This window comes from Thermobia domestica, chromosome 8 (genome assembly GCF_964235325.1).
Source record: "Thermobia domestica chromosome 8, izTheDome1.hap1.1, whole genome shotgun sequence".
NCBI classification, from domain to species: Eukaryota; Metazoa; Arthropoda; class Insecta; order Zygentoma; family Lepismatidae; genus Thermobia; species Thermobia domestica.
In genome coordinates, this window is record NC_137461.1 from 293849763 (window position 1) to 293869149 (window position 19387).

General features: G+C 36.6%; 1 protein-coding gene across 7 annotated transcripts in view; it reads right to left on the bottom strand.

The window, feature by feature from the left end:
• msn (serine/threonine-protein kinase msn) overlaps positions 1–19387 on the bottom strand; it is a 129668-nt gene that overhangs the window by 35726 nt on the left and 74555 nt on the right. For 5 of the 7 annotated variants that reach the window (XM_081770012.1, XM_081770011.1, XM_081770009.1 and 2 more), the window contains 2 exons: positions 14728–14784; positions 610–829 (listed from right to left, as the gene is read on the bottom strand). In XM_081770012.1, the coding sequence (XP_081626138.1) occupies positions 610–829; positions 14728–14784 (277 nt within the window). The remainder of the gene's footprint in view (positions 1–609; positions 830–14727; positions 14785–19387) is intronic. The other 2 variants (XM_081770013.1, XM_081770010.1) reach the window with 2 other exon arrangements.

The following is a 19387-nucleotide window of genomic DNA, read 5'->3' on the forward strand; positions in this document are numbered from 1 at the left end:
TTAGAAATTTTGGTAGTAGAATTGTTTAAAATGCGTGATATGAAGAGGATTCTTTTCGTATTGGACACAACTTTTTGCAAAGCGCAATATTCAAAATTTGCTTTACACGCACCTACACATTATATTGTTATTCGTTTTAATTAAAAAAGAATTCGCGTCAAGGACTTAATTGCTAACTTTAATCACTTGTAACTAACAATTTATTATCTAATAAGAGGTGACAAGTCATTTACGTGGGCATTATTAACCATCAACAATAACAATGAAAACGAAGGTGGAAGAACATCCATATTTAAAGACCGTGTGAGTATATTTATAAATATACCATCTCGTCATTCACCCGATAGACCTGGGGAAACACTACACAATATGGCACGAGGATACCAGCCACTTCCCTATTGCCGCCGGCACTCCGTTTTTACACCTGTACTTTTGATGAAAACATTTACTCACCATACATTTTTTTTTGTGGTATATTTTTTAGCGGAGTGTTCACTCTAAGTGTCAAGTTTCCGCTGAGAATAAAAACATACTTACAAATAGAAGGTCTCACCACCATATCCAGAAACGACTATTTTATTGTCAAAAAACGACTAATTGCTCACTTACCCCAAAGAGCAGCACACAGTATTTCCGAGTTGAATCTCTTCTTGTATTTCCTAATTTCGGGCGTGTCTGATCCAATGTCATGTGATGTGGGTGTGACGTTGACGTTGACGTGGCTTTCTCTTCTGACGGGCCCTGAGCCTCCAGCCCCGAAGCCAAAGGTGAGGAAGGAGCGCTGCTTCTGCTGCAGATGGGGAGGAGTCTTACTCACAGCCTGTCGGTACTACCGAAAGAAACAATACAATCTCTTTAAATTTCTTCATAAACAAAAGCAAATACTATCTAGATCTAGGTTAAATCCCTCTGTATTATCTTGTTTAGTTTAGTTCAGTTATCAGTCTTGATTTATTTATTATTTATGACTTCTTTTACGTGGCGAAGTTAAGGCTCTGCAGCCTTCTCCGAGCACTTAACCACGTGCATACATTCTTTTTTTTTTAAAGCACCAATACATAGAAAATATTAACAATTACAAAAGAAAAGTATTGAACCACATATAAAAAAAAAATAATATACTACTTAAGTAAAAAAAATAGTTAAACACTTCAAAAACAAAAATTGAAAATACAAAAACAAAAATTTCGATTTTCTTAGGTACATTATTGTTTATGAAAAGTACAACACCAAAAACAAATGACGCAAATGTATCATAGTCTACAGGGTTTGTACGGCACGGTATGACGTACCAACGATGACAATTTCAGCAGGATGGCGCATGCGTGGAAAGAGCAGGGTCTTCGATTCAGTGCTTGTAGTAGTGTCACGAAAGAGTGGTTACCACACCACTCATTGAGAGTGGACCAGCGAACAGGTTAAGTGTGGGGCAAATATCTCTTGTCGACGTGAAAGAGTGCTACATAAACAAACGACTGCATTGGAACGGTGCTGCATGGTCGGCCTACACGAAGGTGTTTGATTCTCGTACCGTCAAATTGATATGTATAGACTGTTGCCGCCACGACAGTGCTGCGTAAGTGGAAACAATTAACAGACGAAAACAAAGTATTGACACCTGGGAATGGACTCACACCACTGGATGACATAATATCTTGTCCGCAGGATATGGCCACCACGGACCTCACATTTTCGAGTTCGACATTGAGTCGGCAGCATACGTATTGGGGGCGTATTGTTGCATCGGCTTCTATTGACCCCAAATCGAAAACACCTCAGGCTACAATAGGCGCTCGTGATTTCGGACGAGTCCTACTTCAACCTGTCCTTGTGATGGCCATATACGATTCAGATGCTATCATGGTGAGCGATCTGCCAGAGTGCATTGTCGAACGGCAGGTGTGATTAGGTACAGCATGCGATCTAGAAGGGCAACCTTACCAGTGAATACTAACAAGGTCATATCTTCCCTTCAGACAACTCTGATCTTAATATCCCGCAGGGCAATACCCAACCACATGTATTTTGGAATGTACAAGCCGCCTTCGAGGAACGATAGGTACCACTGGCCTCCACAGTCGCCTTACATTCATCGAACATTCAGTATGTGGCATTTCGTTAGCTGACACTCTGTTTGAGACTGTTCTTCAGCAGACAATGTGAATGTCACGTGGATTCACATACAAGCAGTGTGCCAATTGATTCCCCAGGAACTTTTGGAACAATGGATACTGGTGCATTCTTGGCCAGCACAGTCGCCTTACATTCGAACATCTATCATATGTGATATATGGTTAGTCGACACTTTCTTCGTCATGCTACTCCGCAGACAAGTGTGGATGTAGATGTTTTATGGGCTTGCATACAAGCATGACAGGTGATTCTTTGGGAACTCTTGGAACGGTCCGTATTCACGGTTCTCCAGCACACACTGTCGATGTCTTGTGGATTCGCATACAAGCAGCGTGACAGTCGATTCCTTAGGAACATACCCAACGCTTTTTTAAAATTACCCTACGATTATGTTCTGAGGCTAAGGAAGACGGTCATGATGATAACGAATGAAATAGTGGAATGAAGAAAGTGGGAAAACTGAGAAAACCCACAGACAGCACTCTGCCACTGAGCGACTGCCGCCGCACTTCCAATGTCTGTTGGAGACGATTCTATGAGGTATAATATAGCCTGTATGCCACCTTTAGTTATCAAGGTTACAGGCGTTGTGCACACTTCTAAAATTTTAATAATTTTGTATAGCTGCACAACAAATCTGTGGTATAAATTTCATTCCAACTACATGTGCCTCCTTGGTGTTGAAAATTTCACAAAAAACAATGTATATGAATAAATTGGTACATGACTGACTGATTTCGCTACTACAATAATTAAGAAATTTACACAGTATGTCTGTGTTTGTTCGGCTTCTCGTTTCATTTTCTGCACTAAAGAAGACAATATTTACGGACTGAATTGCTTCTCTCAAATCCTGAACTTGTCCAGCAACTGAAAATGTGACTTTCTTAAAAACATTTCGGCTGTGGAACCAAGGGTATCAAGATTAGAGGTTGCACTAGATCCGACTTTTGACAACCAGGCACTGCACAAATATTCACTGTCCTAATCTGACATTCCTCTCACACCTCTATCCACACTATTATGCGGTTTCTGTAATAACCTATCCACACCTCTCTAGGCAATTCAATTGAACTACTCTTCAACATTTTGAAGATACAAATCACAATGCTTCTTACCTATCTATATATAAACATGCATATAAATAACCTGTAACATTAACATGCCCTTTACCAAACTACTAAGAACTAAACTAAATAAGTAATATTATTCATCTAAAGAAAGGTTTCATTTTTATAGAATAATTCCAAAAAACTTAAGAAGTCTGATACTTCTGTACCTACCACCTGCTTCAGTTGCCGAACATCAACTGAATGTGTTACTTTACCTTATTATTACTGTGTACAATCTCACTTATCATAATTTTTTTTTCTTGTAGAACCGACGATAGCCAATATTTCGTATGTGATTATTAAAATGGAGTGTAATGCGATTATTTACTTCTGTGACAAGTAGCTATCTTCCTTTCGTCCCTTATTGTCAATAAACTTCATTTCTGAATCTTATGAGTTGAGTTGATTTTGAGTTTAACGTCCCTTTCAGCAGCGAGGTTATATGAGACAGAACCTACTAATTAACGTGGAATCCGAACCACATAAACTCCCGCCGGGAATCGAACCCAGGTCTCCCACGCCAATGGCGCGTACGCTAACCGCTTAGCCACGAAGGAGCTCTGAATTTACTTTTATCACCGGCAAAGAAATACATCATGCAAGTCCACAAATTTATAGAAGTTCCCTCGCGGCCTAACAGTTGGCTTCCCCACACTTGACAAAAGAGAGGCAAGTTAAATTTCCAGTAAGGAAAAAAATGAATGCAATCTTTCAATTTCCGGTTAGGCTAAAGAAGACAAATCACAAGAAATGAATGAAAATGGTGGGATGAAAAAAGTTGGAGGAAACGGGAGAACCCCGAGAAAATCCACCAACACGGTTTTTATCCACCACAAACCCCACTTGGCGCGAGCTGGGGTCGAACCAGGGATCCCACGCACCAGAGGTGAACGCTCTACTACTGAGCCACCGTGCCTCCGATTTCCTGTAGGAGTTCAAGTGTTTCGAACTTCACGTCCCATCTCATAGCCTTGGCGCTGAAGCGGAATGTTGAACTCCAAACAATTAAGAGTCTTCATCCCAGCGAAATTAAAATACCGCTAATTTTACAGTAATTATGTGGTATCTTCAAATAGATAAAAGATAATCGAAATGTGGAACAAGAGCGCCCTAGACAATATTATTTTACATGAGAAACCGTTATCACGACTCACTTATCTGCTTTCGATTTCGAGCCATTTTGAAAATCGTCATTTATTTTCGCGTTTCTAAACAGCCGAAAACGGAAAGCCACTAGGTGACTTGTGATAACGGTACCTCACGCAAAATAATATTGTCTAGGGCGCTCTTGTTCCATATTTCAATTATCTTTTATCTATTTGAAGATATCACATAATTACTGTAAAATTAGCGGTATTTTAATTTCGCCGGGATGAAGACTCTTAACTAGAAACATCTTAGCAACCGATTTTACTTTTTCTTCTCGAAAAATAAAATGGCACTGCTCAATTTACTGAAGTCGAAATTCGTATGAAATCAAACACTACAACATTCAGAACTAAAATTCAACAAACCCCAAAAAATTTGTCTTCATAAAACGACAAAACGTCATGCTTAAGGTTAAAACTCCACTTTCTTTGAATAAAATGAAAATATAAATAAAGGCTTTTAATTTGTACTTTGTAAAAGCACACTGATTATTACCACAAGGTAACTAAAACTACAGGATGTTTCAAAATGAATATTGGGGTTTTAAGGTTTTGTAGTATTTATTACATTTCACATACAATTACAAATAATACACCAAATGAAAGAGCTCACCACCAAATGTTCAATGTGAACACCGTTCGTCACACGGCACACATTCAGTCGATAGGCGAGTTCTTCCCAAACCTTGATCAGTGTGTTTGGAGTAATTGTTGCAACAACTACTACAATCTTCTTTCTTAAATTCCTCAACCTAAATAAAATTTCTCCACACAGACGTTACTGGAATTGCTAATTCACGACTAACCTTCCGGATGGATTTCTTGGGGCTACGCGGGAAAGACTCTCTTTACTCGTTCAACATGTTCTTCAGTTACTCTTGGTCAGGGCCGTGCCGTGGGGGGAAGGGGGCGAGCAGGGTGACAGCCCCGGGAGCCGAAGTAAGGGGGGCGAAAAAATCGGGATAGAAAAGAAAAAAGATATGAAAAATTACTTGGAATATACGTATGGGGGCCCCGTCGTGTAGTCTCGCCCCGGGCGCTGATTTTCCACGGCACGGCGCTGCTCTTGGTCATCCCGTACTATTCCCTTTGCACAGACAGCCGGTGTTTTCAAACTGATGATACCATCTACGGGTGTTATTATCATTTGATGGATTGCAATTGAACTTAATACGGAAAACACGTTGCACTGTAACTACAGATTTAGTCTATGCAAAATGTAAAATTCAGAAAAGTTTTCTGCTCACTGTTAGCCATCTTTGCTATTAGCGCTTTCTAACGACAGACAGAGGAAACAGTGCATGCGCATGCGTGTGTACAAAACTGTTTGACTTGCTGTTTCATTTGGGATATTATTTACAATTGTAAGTTAATTGTAATAAACACTACAAAGCTTTAAAACCTCGATATTCATTTTGAAACATCCTGTATTAAGCTTATCTTAAGGTGGCTCAGTTCCTTGCTGTAGTTATGTAATGCAAAGTATCTTTTCCTCTAAAATTTGTAGAGAATACAGAATATTTTTATCAGTTATGATATCCGTTTGTAGTAAGCTATAGAGAATTTGTATTAATAAGATGTCTTATCCTTAGATACAGAGTATTCTTAAATCTCATATAGAAATTATATTATCATTTAAGTTACAAGCTTCCTGGAAAATACCGGTACAACACTAGATTTCCTTCTGACTAGAACACAATTCTCCCTGACCTTATAGTACCGTGTTTACTTGCGTAATAGTGGCATGTTAAGTTTGAAGCAAAAATATTCGCCGCAAAAATTTCTCCGCATAAAAGTCGCAGTAACCCAATTAATTAAGTTAAATATATCGCTCTATTGTGCCGATGCCAAGAAGAATTTTTTGTCTCCCACGAATCGGTAAGTTACGAGTTTAATTTTTACAAGTTTTAATATTTTACCGTATGTAGGCTATTTCTTATTTTTTATGTTGACACAATGCTGTATGTATCAAAATTCGAAATTATTTGGATCGTAGCGATAATTGAATGGTAGCTTTCCTCGCGTAATAGTCGCAGTTGCATTTTCACATTAAAAATGTTATTAAAAGTGCGACTATTACGCGAGTAAACACGGTAATTATCTAACCTCTAACATCTAAAGATAGAAGATATAAATGAATGATACTTACATAGTATTAGTATGTTCTTGTTCCTTCCCCCATTAATGGTTTTTGAGAGGAAGTTGCACCAAGAAAGATAAAGTATTAGTAGTTCTGCTTTTCTTTTACTTTTCAACAAATGTTAGAGCTATTCACAATCTATGCGACTGTTTCAAATACTGTACTTAATCACAGCTACAGATATTATTTCTTTCTGTCTAAACGAATCATTGTATTCATGCCAAGTGCACAAGAAGCATATTCATGCTCTTTTTAAAAGAAACTTACTAGTTGAAACATAGAATGCATTAAATATTTGTACCTAATTATCAAACGCCAAATTTTTTCCTTTCAGATTATTAACAAACAAATACCCTTATTGTGCCAGAGATTGAGCTAACACATAACACGAGGGCTCAAAGCTTTCTACAACTACTCTTGCAAATTCTTACTTTTACAATCACATCTCATTCTGAAAGAAGAGAGAGTACCTGCAGAAAACGTATCCCATTCAAACAAGTAACTTTTGAAGAATTTAGGTAAGACATACAAAAGCTTCGGAAAGCAACAATCACCGGCGCTCATATTTCCGAATAACGTTAATAAGGTGACCCGACGATTTAGGCATATAGTTCAATGCATCAGCTAAGGATAGAGGGGGGCTGCGAGGTACTTTACGTTATGTTAGTTACAGAATTCAAGGAGGTGCTACAAAAATTTCACCATACGTGTTTACGAGTAAATTTAAAACAAGCAACAGCGCCGCGTGTACATACGTGAAGAAGTTTGGTTTATATGGCAGTAGTAGTAATTTCTACTACTTCCGCTTTGAACAGAGAGATTACAATGTATTTTTGAGATGCTTAATTGATTCCAGAAAATTGCTTCTAGCTATCCATTACCGTTTTTACTCTATGGTTGATTTCTGCCACTTCCGGTTTGATTAGAGGGTTGAACGAGTATATGGTACCTGTTTTCAGAACGCTAAATCGATTCCAAAAAACGCTACTCGTTATCTGTTATCGTTTTTGCTCTATGTAGATAATACTGAAACCGGAAGTTATAGATTTCTACCATTTCCGGTCTTTGTAGAGAGTTAAAAAAATGAAATCTTTGAGTTTTACGTCCCATGGTGAGGCTAAAGGAGACGGTGATGATGAGTAATATATGAAATGGTGGAATGAAGAAAGTGGGAGGAAACGGGAGAACCCCGAGGAAACCCACGCACACGGTGTTTGTCCACCACAAAGTTCACTTGGCGGGAGCAGGGTTTGAACCCGGGACCCCTTGTAGAGAGTTGAGGATGGAAATGGAATGTATTCTTGACACGCTTAATGGACTGCAGGAAGCTACTACTCGGTATTTACTGCAGTTTTTATTCTACAGTGATCAACATTCAAACCGAGAGTGGTTGATTTCTCCCATTTTCGGTTTCAATAGTATCTCCCTTGATTCCCAATATTAGATCCTCTACATCCTGGCCAAAATTGATTCTGATCTATCAAGTAACTCTGAGTGTTTTTTGCACCCCGGACGCAAGGACAGGCAGAGTAAATATATAAAGGATTCTTAGCAAACTGAATTCCTTAATATCGCTATCGTTGCCAGTATGAACGCGTTTCTGTTCCTTCTTGATGTAACAAATATCAACTGTCCCGAATGTTCATGTTTCCCTCAGTAATCGTCATTGGCAGCCGGTCAACGTGAGACATTACCGCGACTGACTCGAAATCTACGACAAACTCTTCATGCTAATGAAATATTATTTTCACACTTAAGCATTCTTCTTTATACGTGTTCTTGTTCTTCACCTCCAAAGCAGCCAAGGCCGACAAATCTCGCTGAACACAGTATATCAAAAATCTCACAATGCAGCGTCGTTTCTACATCCATACTCACATCAACACACCTTTGCACGCTTCTGAGCGTAGACTAATATATTTAACCCACATCTGATGGATTGTTATGGTAACAACGAGTTGGACTACATGCCTATCCCATCGCTGGGTCACCCTGTGGCAATGTTAAAAAATACAAGCGCCACTCACAGTTGATTTGGGACAGCCTTTGTATATGTATAAAATAAGATTTATAAGATAACAGAATAGTTGGAAATTCATCCCAATAGATTTCTTACAGCACAAGGCATTATACATTTCAATACATTCATTTCATTACAAAATTAGGCATTCTGCTTACGTTTCCACATTTAGGTTACACATATTCTTTGTTCAGTCCAAGTACACTTAAAAAGAAGACAGAAATGCACCTCACATATTAAATAAGCGCTGCGTATGATTGACTTCATTCAAGTTTAAAATAGAGGCAATAAAGCTTGAATGCAACTATCGCGTTCAAATAAGCCAATGAACTGTGAAAAACTAAAATAAGCTTCCGTATTTTTCGAATTTGATTCAATTTGCAGTATCTTTACTACATAATTTAGAAGCAAACTTTGATCAACATACAAGACTGTTGAATAAACGAGTAACTGGTATGCTTGCCTCAAATACCGTTACTTTTTTTTCGGAAATATATATAGGGAACAATTTATTAGGGTGCAAAAAGAGACTATTTTAATATATGGGTGCTATAAATAAACTCAAAAGGTATAGTAGATATGTTATTGTCATCCACAGTTTCAGAAGCTCAAAGGTTCCGTCTCTTTCACTCATAACCACAAAACAGCATCCAAATTATAACAACCACTAATCTTTCACCGGCACAACCTAACCATCAACACCCAAATGATTCAAACAATCAACCCTCCCACTGGCATAACCTGTCCTTCGACCTCGCATTATGTACGAAAACTTCCCGAAGCAACTGAAACTCCCTTACAAAATAGGTCACACATTTTTCAAAGCGCATTTTGCCATTTGAGACGGATGGGAAGTGGGTCGCATTTTATCTTGTTACATTTTCAAGTTCGTGAAGTTAACAACATTCTTTTCCTTAGTGTCGAAGAATATATTGCTTCCTTTTCGAAAAAAGGCCTGAATGGAAGTCCAAGTACGAACTTCAAACACATACAAATGACAAAACGCCCGCAAAACATGGCTACACAGAAAACTATCAGCTTGATGGAACGCCCTATGATGATGATCATTAAATCCATCTGAGTTTGCTCGCATTCTAAGTCATCTACGGTGCAGAGACTCTGGACAGCAACTATACGAGAAAAATGTATGGACTACACTTACCTTGCTCTTCTGTATTCTATCGCGAGTCTGTACAAAAAATCATATTCTACATTGAATTTCTGCTGACTACTGTCGGTACGGTTTAGTATGATTTCTTGAACAAATCCGTAATCTGATACAGAAGAGCAACATACGTTTTTGAGTTTATTTATAAGACTGCTTTACAAGCAGCTTCCCGCAACAATGGACTTACGTACTATAGCAGGGTGTTTACTAAAATTCCAAAATGAAATTTCTTGACTTTTTCGTGACCTTTTCTTTACCAAACCATAAAATTTCGAAACATTCAAACACTAATAACAGTACCTATATTCTTTAGCAGTTATCTATGTTATCTCTACTTTCAAAGGCTGTTCCCTGTAGCGATAAAAACTTGGTGTCTTCTCACAGTTGAATGAACTGGTTGGATGCGTAGGTGGTTCCGGATGCGATGCGATTTGCATCGCTATTGCTCAATGATGACAGCAGAAGGAAAATTTTACGAGTGAATTTGGGTGCGAATTAGGCCGAATTCTCATGCATGCGATAGAACCGTGCTTTGCTTGCGATTTGGCAGCGTCTAAAGCCGATCATAAACATTTTTGGCAGTGAATTTTGACGTTTTATAGAGCAAAATTTTCCAGTCTTTAGTTATATTAATACAGATAACAAAAAATTCGTGACCCAAAAGCTAAATTTCGTGACTCTCATGACCGTTTTCTGATTTCGTGACTTTTTCATGACTTTCGTGACCGACAGACACCCTGTATAGTTACCTGCTCTCATGCTTTGGTACCAGCAGTTCTAAGTTATTGTCCCTAGCAAGTTTTATAGTACGAAAGAAGAAGATAGGTTGCTTAAAATTTAAAGAAATTTGCAGCGGGAGTATCCAAAGTCTAAGGCCATAGGAGAACTCCAATGTCAGTCAAGATAGAAAAAAATGGAAAAAGTCGCAAGTTGATGTATGTGGGTGGTTTTTAATTTAAAATGACGGATTTTTTTTTTTTCAATAGCACTAGCCGTTTGGGTTACATACTGATAAGGTGCATATTGTTGTGTGAGGATATCTAGACCAACAAAAATCCGCTTCCCAACAATGCTGTATTGTAGATATGGAGAAAGCTCGCGGGAACAGTCTGCTGAACTGACAATATTGCTTTTTCATTTAACAGAGGGCGTCTTACCAGTGTAAAGCTCAAACCAATTCACCATTTTCGATTTAAAAATCGCCTATTTCCAACAACTTTCCTATATTTCCATTTTTCGTAACGTTACTGAAACGAATTTTGCCTAAATAATTAATAGTTTTCTGACCAGAGTATATACTTATTTATTAAAATTAAAACAAGTCGTAACAGTTTCAATAACGTAACGTTATCTTCATCAGACGTTAATTGGCAAAAATATCTTCATTACATTAAATTAATATTGTTATACAATTTCAATGTTCGAATTTATAGATAGTTACTGTACTTAACTAAACAATGATTACAATTTTATATCAATAATAATTTAATATTATGAACATATAAACCAATTAACGTCTGATGAAGATAACGTTACGTTATTGAAACTATTACGACTTGTTTTAATTTTAATAAATAAGTAAATTTTAATTGTTTCATTTTGTAATTTTAAATTTTTAATACGAAACAATGACGTATTGTTGCAATTTACCGTTTCATTTTAATTTTTTAGTATAACTGTTCTTTATAACATTATTATTTTCACATTCCTTTTTATTATTATTATTATTATCATTATCATTTAAAAAATACTCTAAGTATCACTTAATTTTGAAGTTTCCTCCCTTCATACCCGTGGCTTTTATCTTTTCATTCGTTCCAACAATCTATCTCATAATTCATGTATTTAAAGTCCATTTGTCCAGTTCATTAATCTTTCACTTCTTTCTCTCTTAATCCTTCGTGTTTCTTTCCATTCTTTTATTATTGTTCTATTCTATTGTCTAGACTTTAGACTCCTTCTTAATCTATATCATGTCCTGTTTCTTTTACATGTTTCTATATAACGTTATTATCTCTCTAAGACTCACATCGTCCCTATGTTGTTTCACTCTAAGATTTTTTCCCTGTTTCTCCGGTGTATATCATATTATAAAGAACAGTTACACTAAGAAATCTTAAAACGAAACGGTAAATTATAACAATACCTCATTATTACATATTAAAAATTTAAAATTATAAAATGAAACAATTAAAATTGTACAACAATATTAATTTAATGTTATGAAAATATTCCTGGTAGTTAACGTCTGAAGAAGATAACATTAAGTTATTGAAACTGTTACGATTTATTTTAATTTTAATAAGTACATACATACTCTGGTCAGAAAAGTGTTCATTATTTTAAGTAATAGTTCCAGAGTAACGATGGATAAAAATTACATGAAGTTTGCCTATGGCCCGAACTTTTAATACGTCCTATATAATGGGAAGAATATTCGTTGGATGTGAGATCGATCAGGAAAGCATAAAAGCTTTTAAGAGTCTTCATCCCGGCGAAATTAAAATACCGCTAATTTTACAGTAATCATGTGATATCTTCAAATAAACAAAAGATAATTGAAATATAGAACAAGAGCGCCCTAGACAATATTATTTTGCGTGAGGTACCGTTACCACAAGTCACCTAGTGGCTTTCCGTTTTCAGCCGTTTAGAAACGCGAAAATAAATGCCGATTATCAAAATGGCTCAAAATCGAAAGCAGATAAGTGAGTCGTGATAACGTTTTCTCATGTAAAATAATATTGTCTAGGGCGCTCTTGTTCCACATTTCGATTATCTTTTATGTATTTGAAGATATCACATAATTACTGTAAAATTAGCGGTATTTGAATTAGCCGGGATGAAGACTCTCAACCTCATAAGATCCAGTGTTTGATCAATCTTAAAGTTAAACATTTACTGTATTAAACGTACGAGTTTCCGAATATTTACATTATCTAAAATACCTCACTTTTTTTCTAGAATACAGTTCCTCAAAGGCTTTAGTAGAATTACTTAAAAAAAAAAAACAACAACTGATAAGAAACACAGGGACATTTATAAAAACAATTATAGTTTAAGGGAATAAACCTATCTACATGAGATTATTTGCAAGTTGTTTTCAGAACTCCGAGATGTATTGATTTACTTCCATCATCTCACACTAAACCGAAAACTAGTGTAGATAGAGGCACATTTCTACAGCTTACACTTTTCATTGGAGAGAACTGGACTAAGTAACAAAATTGCTTAAAATAAGAATAATTACTCTATTTTTTAATTCGTTCCCTAAACTATAAGGCTTATTTGAACAGCAACAGTCGCACGAGGGGTATTCGCAAACACTATAAATATATCCAGAAATATGAACTCTGTACTGGTTTAGTTACTAACACAAAAAGGATGATAAGATCCCTTATTTATTTATTTATTTATTATCATACCCAGAACCTCTTAATTCTTTGATTTGATTGGCCGATCTGGAGTTTAAAATCTCCTTTTTCCTATCAAGGCTTTATGCGACGTGGATATACATAGCATCACGTAGGGTGCAAAGCACATGAGTTCCCGCCGGGAATCGAACAGAATTTCCTAACGCAAAGGCACGTACGCTAACTACACATCAAGAGACGGTATGAAAAATTCAAGGCTACGGGACGTGTGTTAAGAGTAAGAGAGGAACACGTGAAATGTGACTCAGACTGTGCAGGAGAACGTGAAACGGAGTAAAATAAAGTAGCTTAAACGAGGATCATCGGAACTGCGAATGATGAGGTCAATATTACACAAGACCGTACGCGAGAAACTAAAGATCTAATTCTATAATTTGCAATCTCTACACGATCTGATAGAAGAAAACTGTTGACAACTGAATTTTACGAATCAGTGCTTACATAGTGATGGTGATCCATCTCAGATTTTGTTGTGATGAGGCCACAAAATCTATACGAGTTTCTGAAGCATACACGAGATAGTCTCAAAGACAATGTGAGGTGTGCATGGAAATATTAATTAGAGATTGGTTTCCACTTACCGGGAAAGGGATTGATTGATTGATTTTGAGTTTTACGTCTCGTTCAGCAGCGAGGCTATATGAGACGTGGATCTACTGATTAACGTGGAATCCAAACCATATGAGCTCCCGTCGGGAATCGAACCCGGGTCTCCCGCGCCAAAGGCGCGTACGCTAACCGCTTAGCCACGCATGAGCTCTACCGGGAAAGGGATTTCAATACTATGTATTTACGTAAAAATCTATTATCAGCTTACTTTGTTTTTTCAGCTTCTCTAAAAACAGACTAACAGTATACAGTTAATGTATGGATTTTATTGGTTGCGGGTAGGAATTTCTTTTTACGAATACCCCTCGCACTCAGAATTTTGCAGCAGTACTTGAGAAATGTTTAAGTCATTTTTAGTTCAGAAATTTTGCACACACAACTTCATTTGGCAATTCAAAACACAAAAAAATAAAGAAAGCTTGTTATATTGAAGCCTCTGCACAATAAGGGTTGAAACGATTAACTTGGTGCTCATTCCAAAATCTGTGTTCTAGTGATGACTGAAACAATGCAGAGTCAATTTAATATGTTCTGTGTGTTGTGCTGTGTCTTTTGTAATTTCCCACACGTCAAAAGTTTGAATTAACACTGAATGAACCACAAGCAAAAATATTTTGCTAGCAGTCACAAAAGATAAACATGAAATAATGACGTTCATAATAAATATTTAACATTTTAACAGTCTAAACGTATAAAGTAATGTTAAAAAGTTAGTATTTATAATGTTCATGCACTTGAAAGATAATCATTCACGATAACACTACAAATTCTATAGTAGATGCAAATATGTAAAACAGCTGATGTAAGAAATATTTAACTGTTACGCATTAGTACGTTTAGATTAAAGCTGATTTTTTTTAAAAAAATATATCAAATAGAGAATTGCATATGACAGACTAAAAGACTAATTTCATTTTCAGAAAATGTAATGAAAATATATAGATTTAAAACATATTCACGCACCTCCTCACTTGTTGACTTATCCTGCCTTTGATTAGGGGTTCCTGGACTTGAAGAAGCCTAAAAGATAATAATAATAACAACAATAAAACAACTTCTTTAATATAGAAACAAAATTCAACATTTACATCTACTTGGTAGAAATACAAAACACATTAACCTTATTATCCCAAGTAAACTCGGATTTTAAGAACATTCACAATATTATTCCCCCCAAGTTAACTCGAAAAGTTTTAGAAAAAAACACATCACTTTTGTACCTGCCTGTATAGTCTCGGACTGATTAACGTTGTACTCACGTTGTATTTGGTAGATGGAGTTGGGTATAATGGTGAAAATCCATTTCGTTTATACTTCTCGCATATAGTATGTTATTGCTAACATACTTTCCAGATACTCTAAAGGTCATTTCATAAAACTGTTTCTTCACGTGGGGAGAATTTCCCTGAGATACATACATACAAAAATCATTACAGCACTAAAACTTTTTTTTTTCAACGAACACAGATGATTCAGTAACTTGTCGAAAGGTTTCTGGTGTATTAAAGGATAATAACTTTATTACAAACAATAACTTTATTACAAACAAATAAATTAAATAAAAAAATAAGACTCCATTTTAAAAACCCTCACGGTATGTAGTTGTTCTAGTTCTATTTATCTCCCTTTTGGGAGATTTATAAAGAAAATCCCGGCCTTACAGCCCAGTGGACTGCTTCACTAAATTTGTTTTAATTGTTTTTGGAAACGTAGTTTTGAATAAAATGGCGCGTTCCAAGATGGACGAATTCGCCTGTTCTAAGTAAATTTGTTTTCACACAATTTGTAAAATTACTTGGGGGTTAGAGGCTCAGGATATATAAAAAAGATGTAATTATATAAAAATTGTAAAGAAACTAAATTTTGTCAAAATTTTAAATTATGTACGAATTCACAATTGCACAATTGAAGGAGCATGATACTCCAGATGTAAAGATGTCCGTCGCCATCTTGTTCCCCCCTAGTTGTTGCTTAACTGAAGTTAAAAAGTATGTAACCTTGTAAGTGTATAACCATAACAATAACTTTACAAGTGTTTTCAATAATTAACACAATTGTACAAATAGAAAGAAGTTGTAGTGCTAAGTACCTGCAGAAGTAAATCATACGAAAGAAGGGTTGTTCGAGTGCAAGGGATTTACATTAACAAGAGTTGAAAAAAACCTCGTCACTTTTTAACTGAGCACACAACAAAAGTGCAAAATGACATTCAGAGAAATGAAAATATTTTGATGTGAGTTTCGCAAAGCTATTGACGAAGCAGACAGTGATTGCTGAACCAGTTTAGTACAATTAAAAGTACATTTGGATGATGCAGTAAGCTACTGTTGTACTTTCAGAAATTCCATTGAGGTACTTTTTTTTTTAAATGAATTTTCGATTCATATCGATGATTTCAGCCATGTAGCCAATAAAGGAAATGTAAAACTAGGAAAAAAAAAGGGAATAAACCAGAAAAATGAAAAGGGATAATATTTCTTATAAAAATGACAAGAATTTGTGTATGAAATGAAAGAGTGCAACTTATATTAACCCTCGAACTACCAATGGGAGGGTACTTTGTGCCCACCACAGTATAGTTTTTGAAATTGCTCTTCTAACAGTTTCTTCAAAATTGTAAGAAAATATGTTATTGATCAACATGTTTAGCTAAAGCGAATAGCTTACGGTGATTCAAATCGAACGTTAGTGTGTCTCATAAATTTGCTATTTTAAGTTGGTGGGTATAAAGTCCCTCCACCCGTTGGTAGGACATGTGACTGACATTTAGTATTGTCACTCCTAGATGGCAGCATAATAAATAGATGTTACTCTTATCCTGTGTACTGTTCACTTCAGTCACTGAAGTTTTTTATTATTATTATTATTATTATTAAGGTTCTAATTTGCTTCTTTTGCGAGATACATTAATCTTAACAGGTTACAAAAAAATAACTAGGTAGTGCGAAGGTTGAGCCTCTAAGTCAAAATGAAAACAAAAGACCGTTGAAAAGTGTGTCCAAAAACCTAACAACTAAAAAATTTCGCCTTCGTATTTCAAGATGTCGAATTCGAACACACCAGTCTATAAAGACGAAATAGTTCTTGTCGAAGCGCTCAAATTCAATTTAGAGTGCTTGAACTTTTAAGACTTCCGATTAATGCTATGCACAAGTATGAGAAGTCTTATAAGGACAGCTATGAGCAACCGTCTGTTGACACGTATAAAAGCACAAGCGGTAAAAGATAGTGAGAAGCAAAAGATACAGAAATAACAGTAGCACTCGAAGAAATAACAAGAGCTTTTCACCGGAAACACACACAAAAAAAAAAAAAAAAAAAAAAAAGTTCAAAAAAGGAGAAAACAATTCTGTTGGTCGGGTAAAATGAATTTAAAGGTACAGGTCCCCCGCACTAAACTTTAAAATTCCTTAAATTAAACCATGCTCTATTACAGTTATTTATAAAACATTTTCTTGTGAAGAATATATAGTGTGTTTTCGAATAACTTTACCCCCAAACGTAAACTACCCTTTGTGGATATTTTCATAGACTTGATTTACGCCAACATTAAAACAATATTAAAGAAATATTTTATTTATAAAATATGAACAAAATCGTCTCAGTCATTTTTTCAGACAATTGTAAAAAACTATTTCTCGTAGATTTTTAAAAGGACAAATGAGTTATGCCATACTATCAGGTTATTAATGAAACGTTTATTTATGTAATAAGAAAAATTGAGTCGTCTGACTAGGAATAATTCCAAAGTTGAACCTTGAATCTCGAGGGACAACCTATATATTTCCTGAAAGGGTTTGTCGAGCAAATTCCGAAACAGGTTTTAATTCTTTACCCTGAGTTGACCCCACCCTTTCAGGGTTAGAAATATATAGAACAACTTAACCTATATGTCCTAAGGTAATAATAATAAAAAGGAACTTTGATATATACACTATGTGATCAAAAGTATCCGGACACCTGGCAGAAAATGACTTACAAGTTCGTGGCACCCTCCATCGGTACTGCTGTAATTCAATATGGTGTTGGCCCACCCTTAGCTTTGATGACAGTTTCCACTCTCGCAGGAATACTTTCAATCAGGTGCTGGAATTTTTCTTGGGGAATGACAGCCCATTCTTCACGGAGTGCTGAACTGAGGAGAGGTATCAATTTAGGTCGGTGAGGCCTGGTACAAAGTCGGCGTTCCAAAACATCCCAAAGGTGTTTTATAGGATTCAAGTCAGGCAGGGTGTAACCACTCCGCCACCGGCCGTGCAGTATGAACAGGTGCTCGACTGTGTTGAAAGATGCAATCGCCATCCCCGAATTGCTCTTCAACAGTGAGAAGCAAGAAGGTGCTTAAAACACCAATGTAGGCCTGCGCTGTGAGAATGCCACGCAAAACAACAAGGGATGCAAGCCTCCTCCATGAAAAACACGACCACACCATAACACCACCACCTCTGAATTTTACTATTGGTACTACACACGCTCAAAGATGACGTTCACCGGGCATTCGCCATACCCACACCCTGCCATCGGATCGCCACATTGTGTACCGTGATTCGTCACTACACACAACGTTTTTCCACTGTTCAATCGTCAAATGTTTACGCTCCTTACACCAAACGAGGCGTCGTTTGGGATTTACCTGCGTGATGTATGGCTTATGAGCAGCCGCTCGACCATGAAATCCAAGTTTCCTTACCTCACGCCTAACTGGCATAGTACCGTACTTGGAGTGGATCCTGATGCAGTTTGGAATTCCTGTGTGATGGTCTGCATAGATGTCTGCCTGTTACACTTTACGACCCTCTTCAACTGTCGGCGGTCTCTGTCAGTTAACAGACGAGGTCGGCCTGTACGCTTTTGTGCTGTACGTGTCCCTTCACGTTTCCATTTCACTATAACATCAGACACAGTGGACCTAGGTATGGAAATCTCACGTACAGACTTCTGACACAAGTAAAACCCAATCAACTGAACACGTTCGAAGTCCGTGAGTTCCGCGGAGTGCTCCATTCTGCTCTCTCACGATGTCTAATAACTACTGAGGTCGCTGATGAGTGCCTGGCAGTATGTGGCAGCACAATGGACCTAATATGAAAAACGTATGTTTTTGGGGGTGTCCGGATACTTTTGATCACATAGTATATATAGGACATATAGGTTAAGTTGTTCTATACATCTCCAACACTGCACAGATGGGGCCATTTCCGAGCAAGGAATTGATACATGTTTTGGAATTTGCTCCACAAACCCTTTCAGAAAATATATAGGTTGCCTCCAGATTCAAGGTTCAATTTTAAATTCATCCCTAGTGAGAAAATCAAAGAGGAAAAAACCTCGACTTTTCCAAGAAAAATGACATACCACAATATGGGATCCTTAATGAAATATAACAAAATCGTTAGAGAAGTTTTTAAGAAAATCGAGTTTCTTTTCATTTTCCAGTAAAACTACCCTAATTATCAGCAATAGGAAGAAAATTCGAACCTTCCCCCTGGAGAATTACATAAGAACTTCAAATTTGGCCACGAAACGTGTAAATCCGTTGAACCCTCGAATTGATTTTTTTTTGGACGATCACCATATTTACTTATTTCTTTTCATTGCTTAAAAGTAAAAATGGGACTAGGTC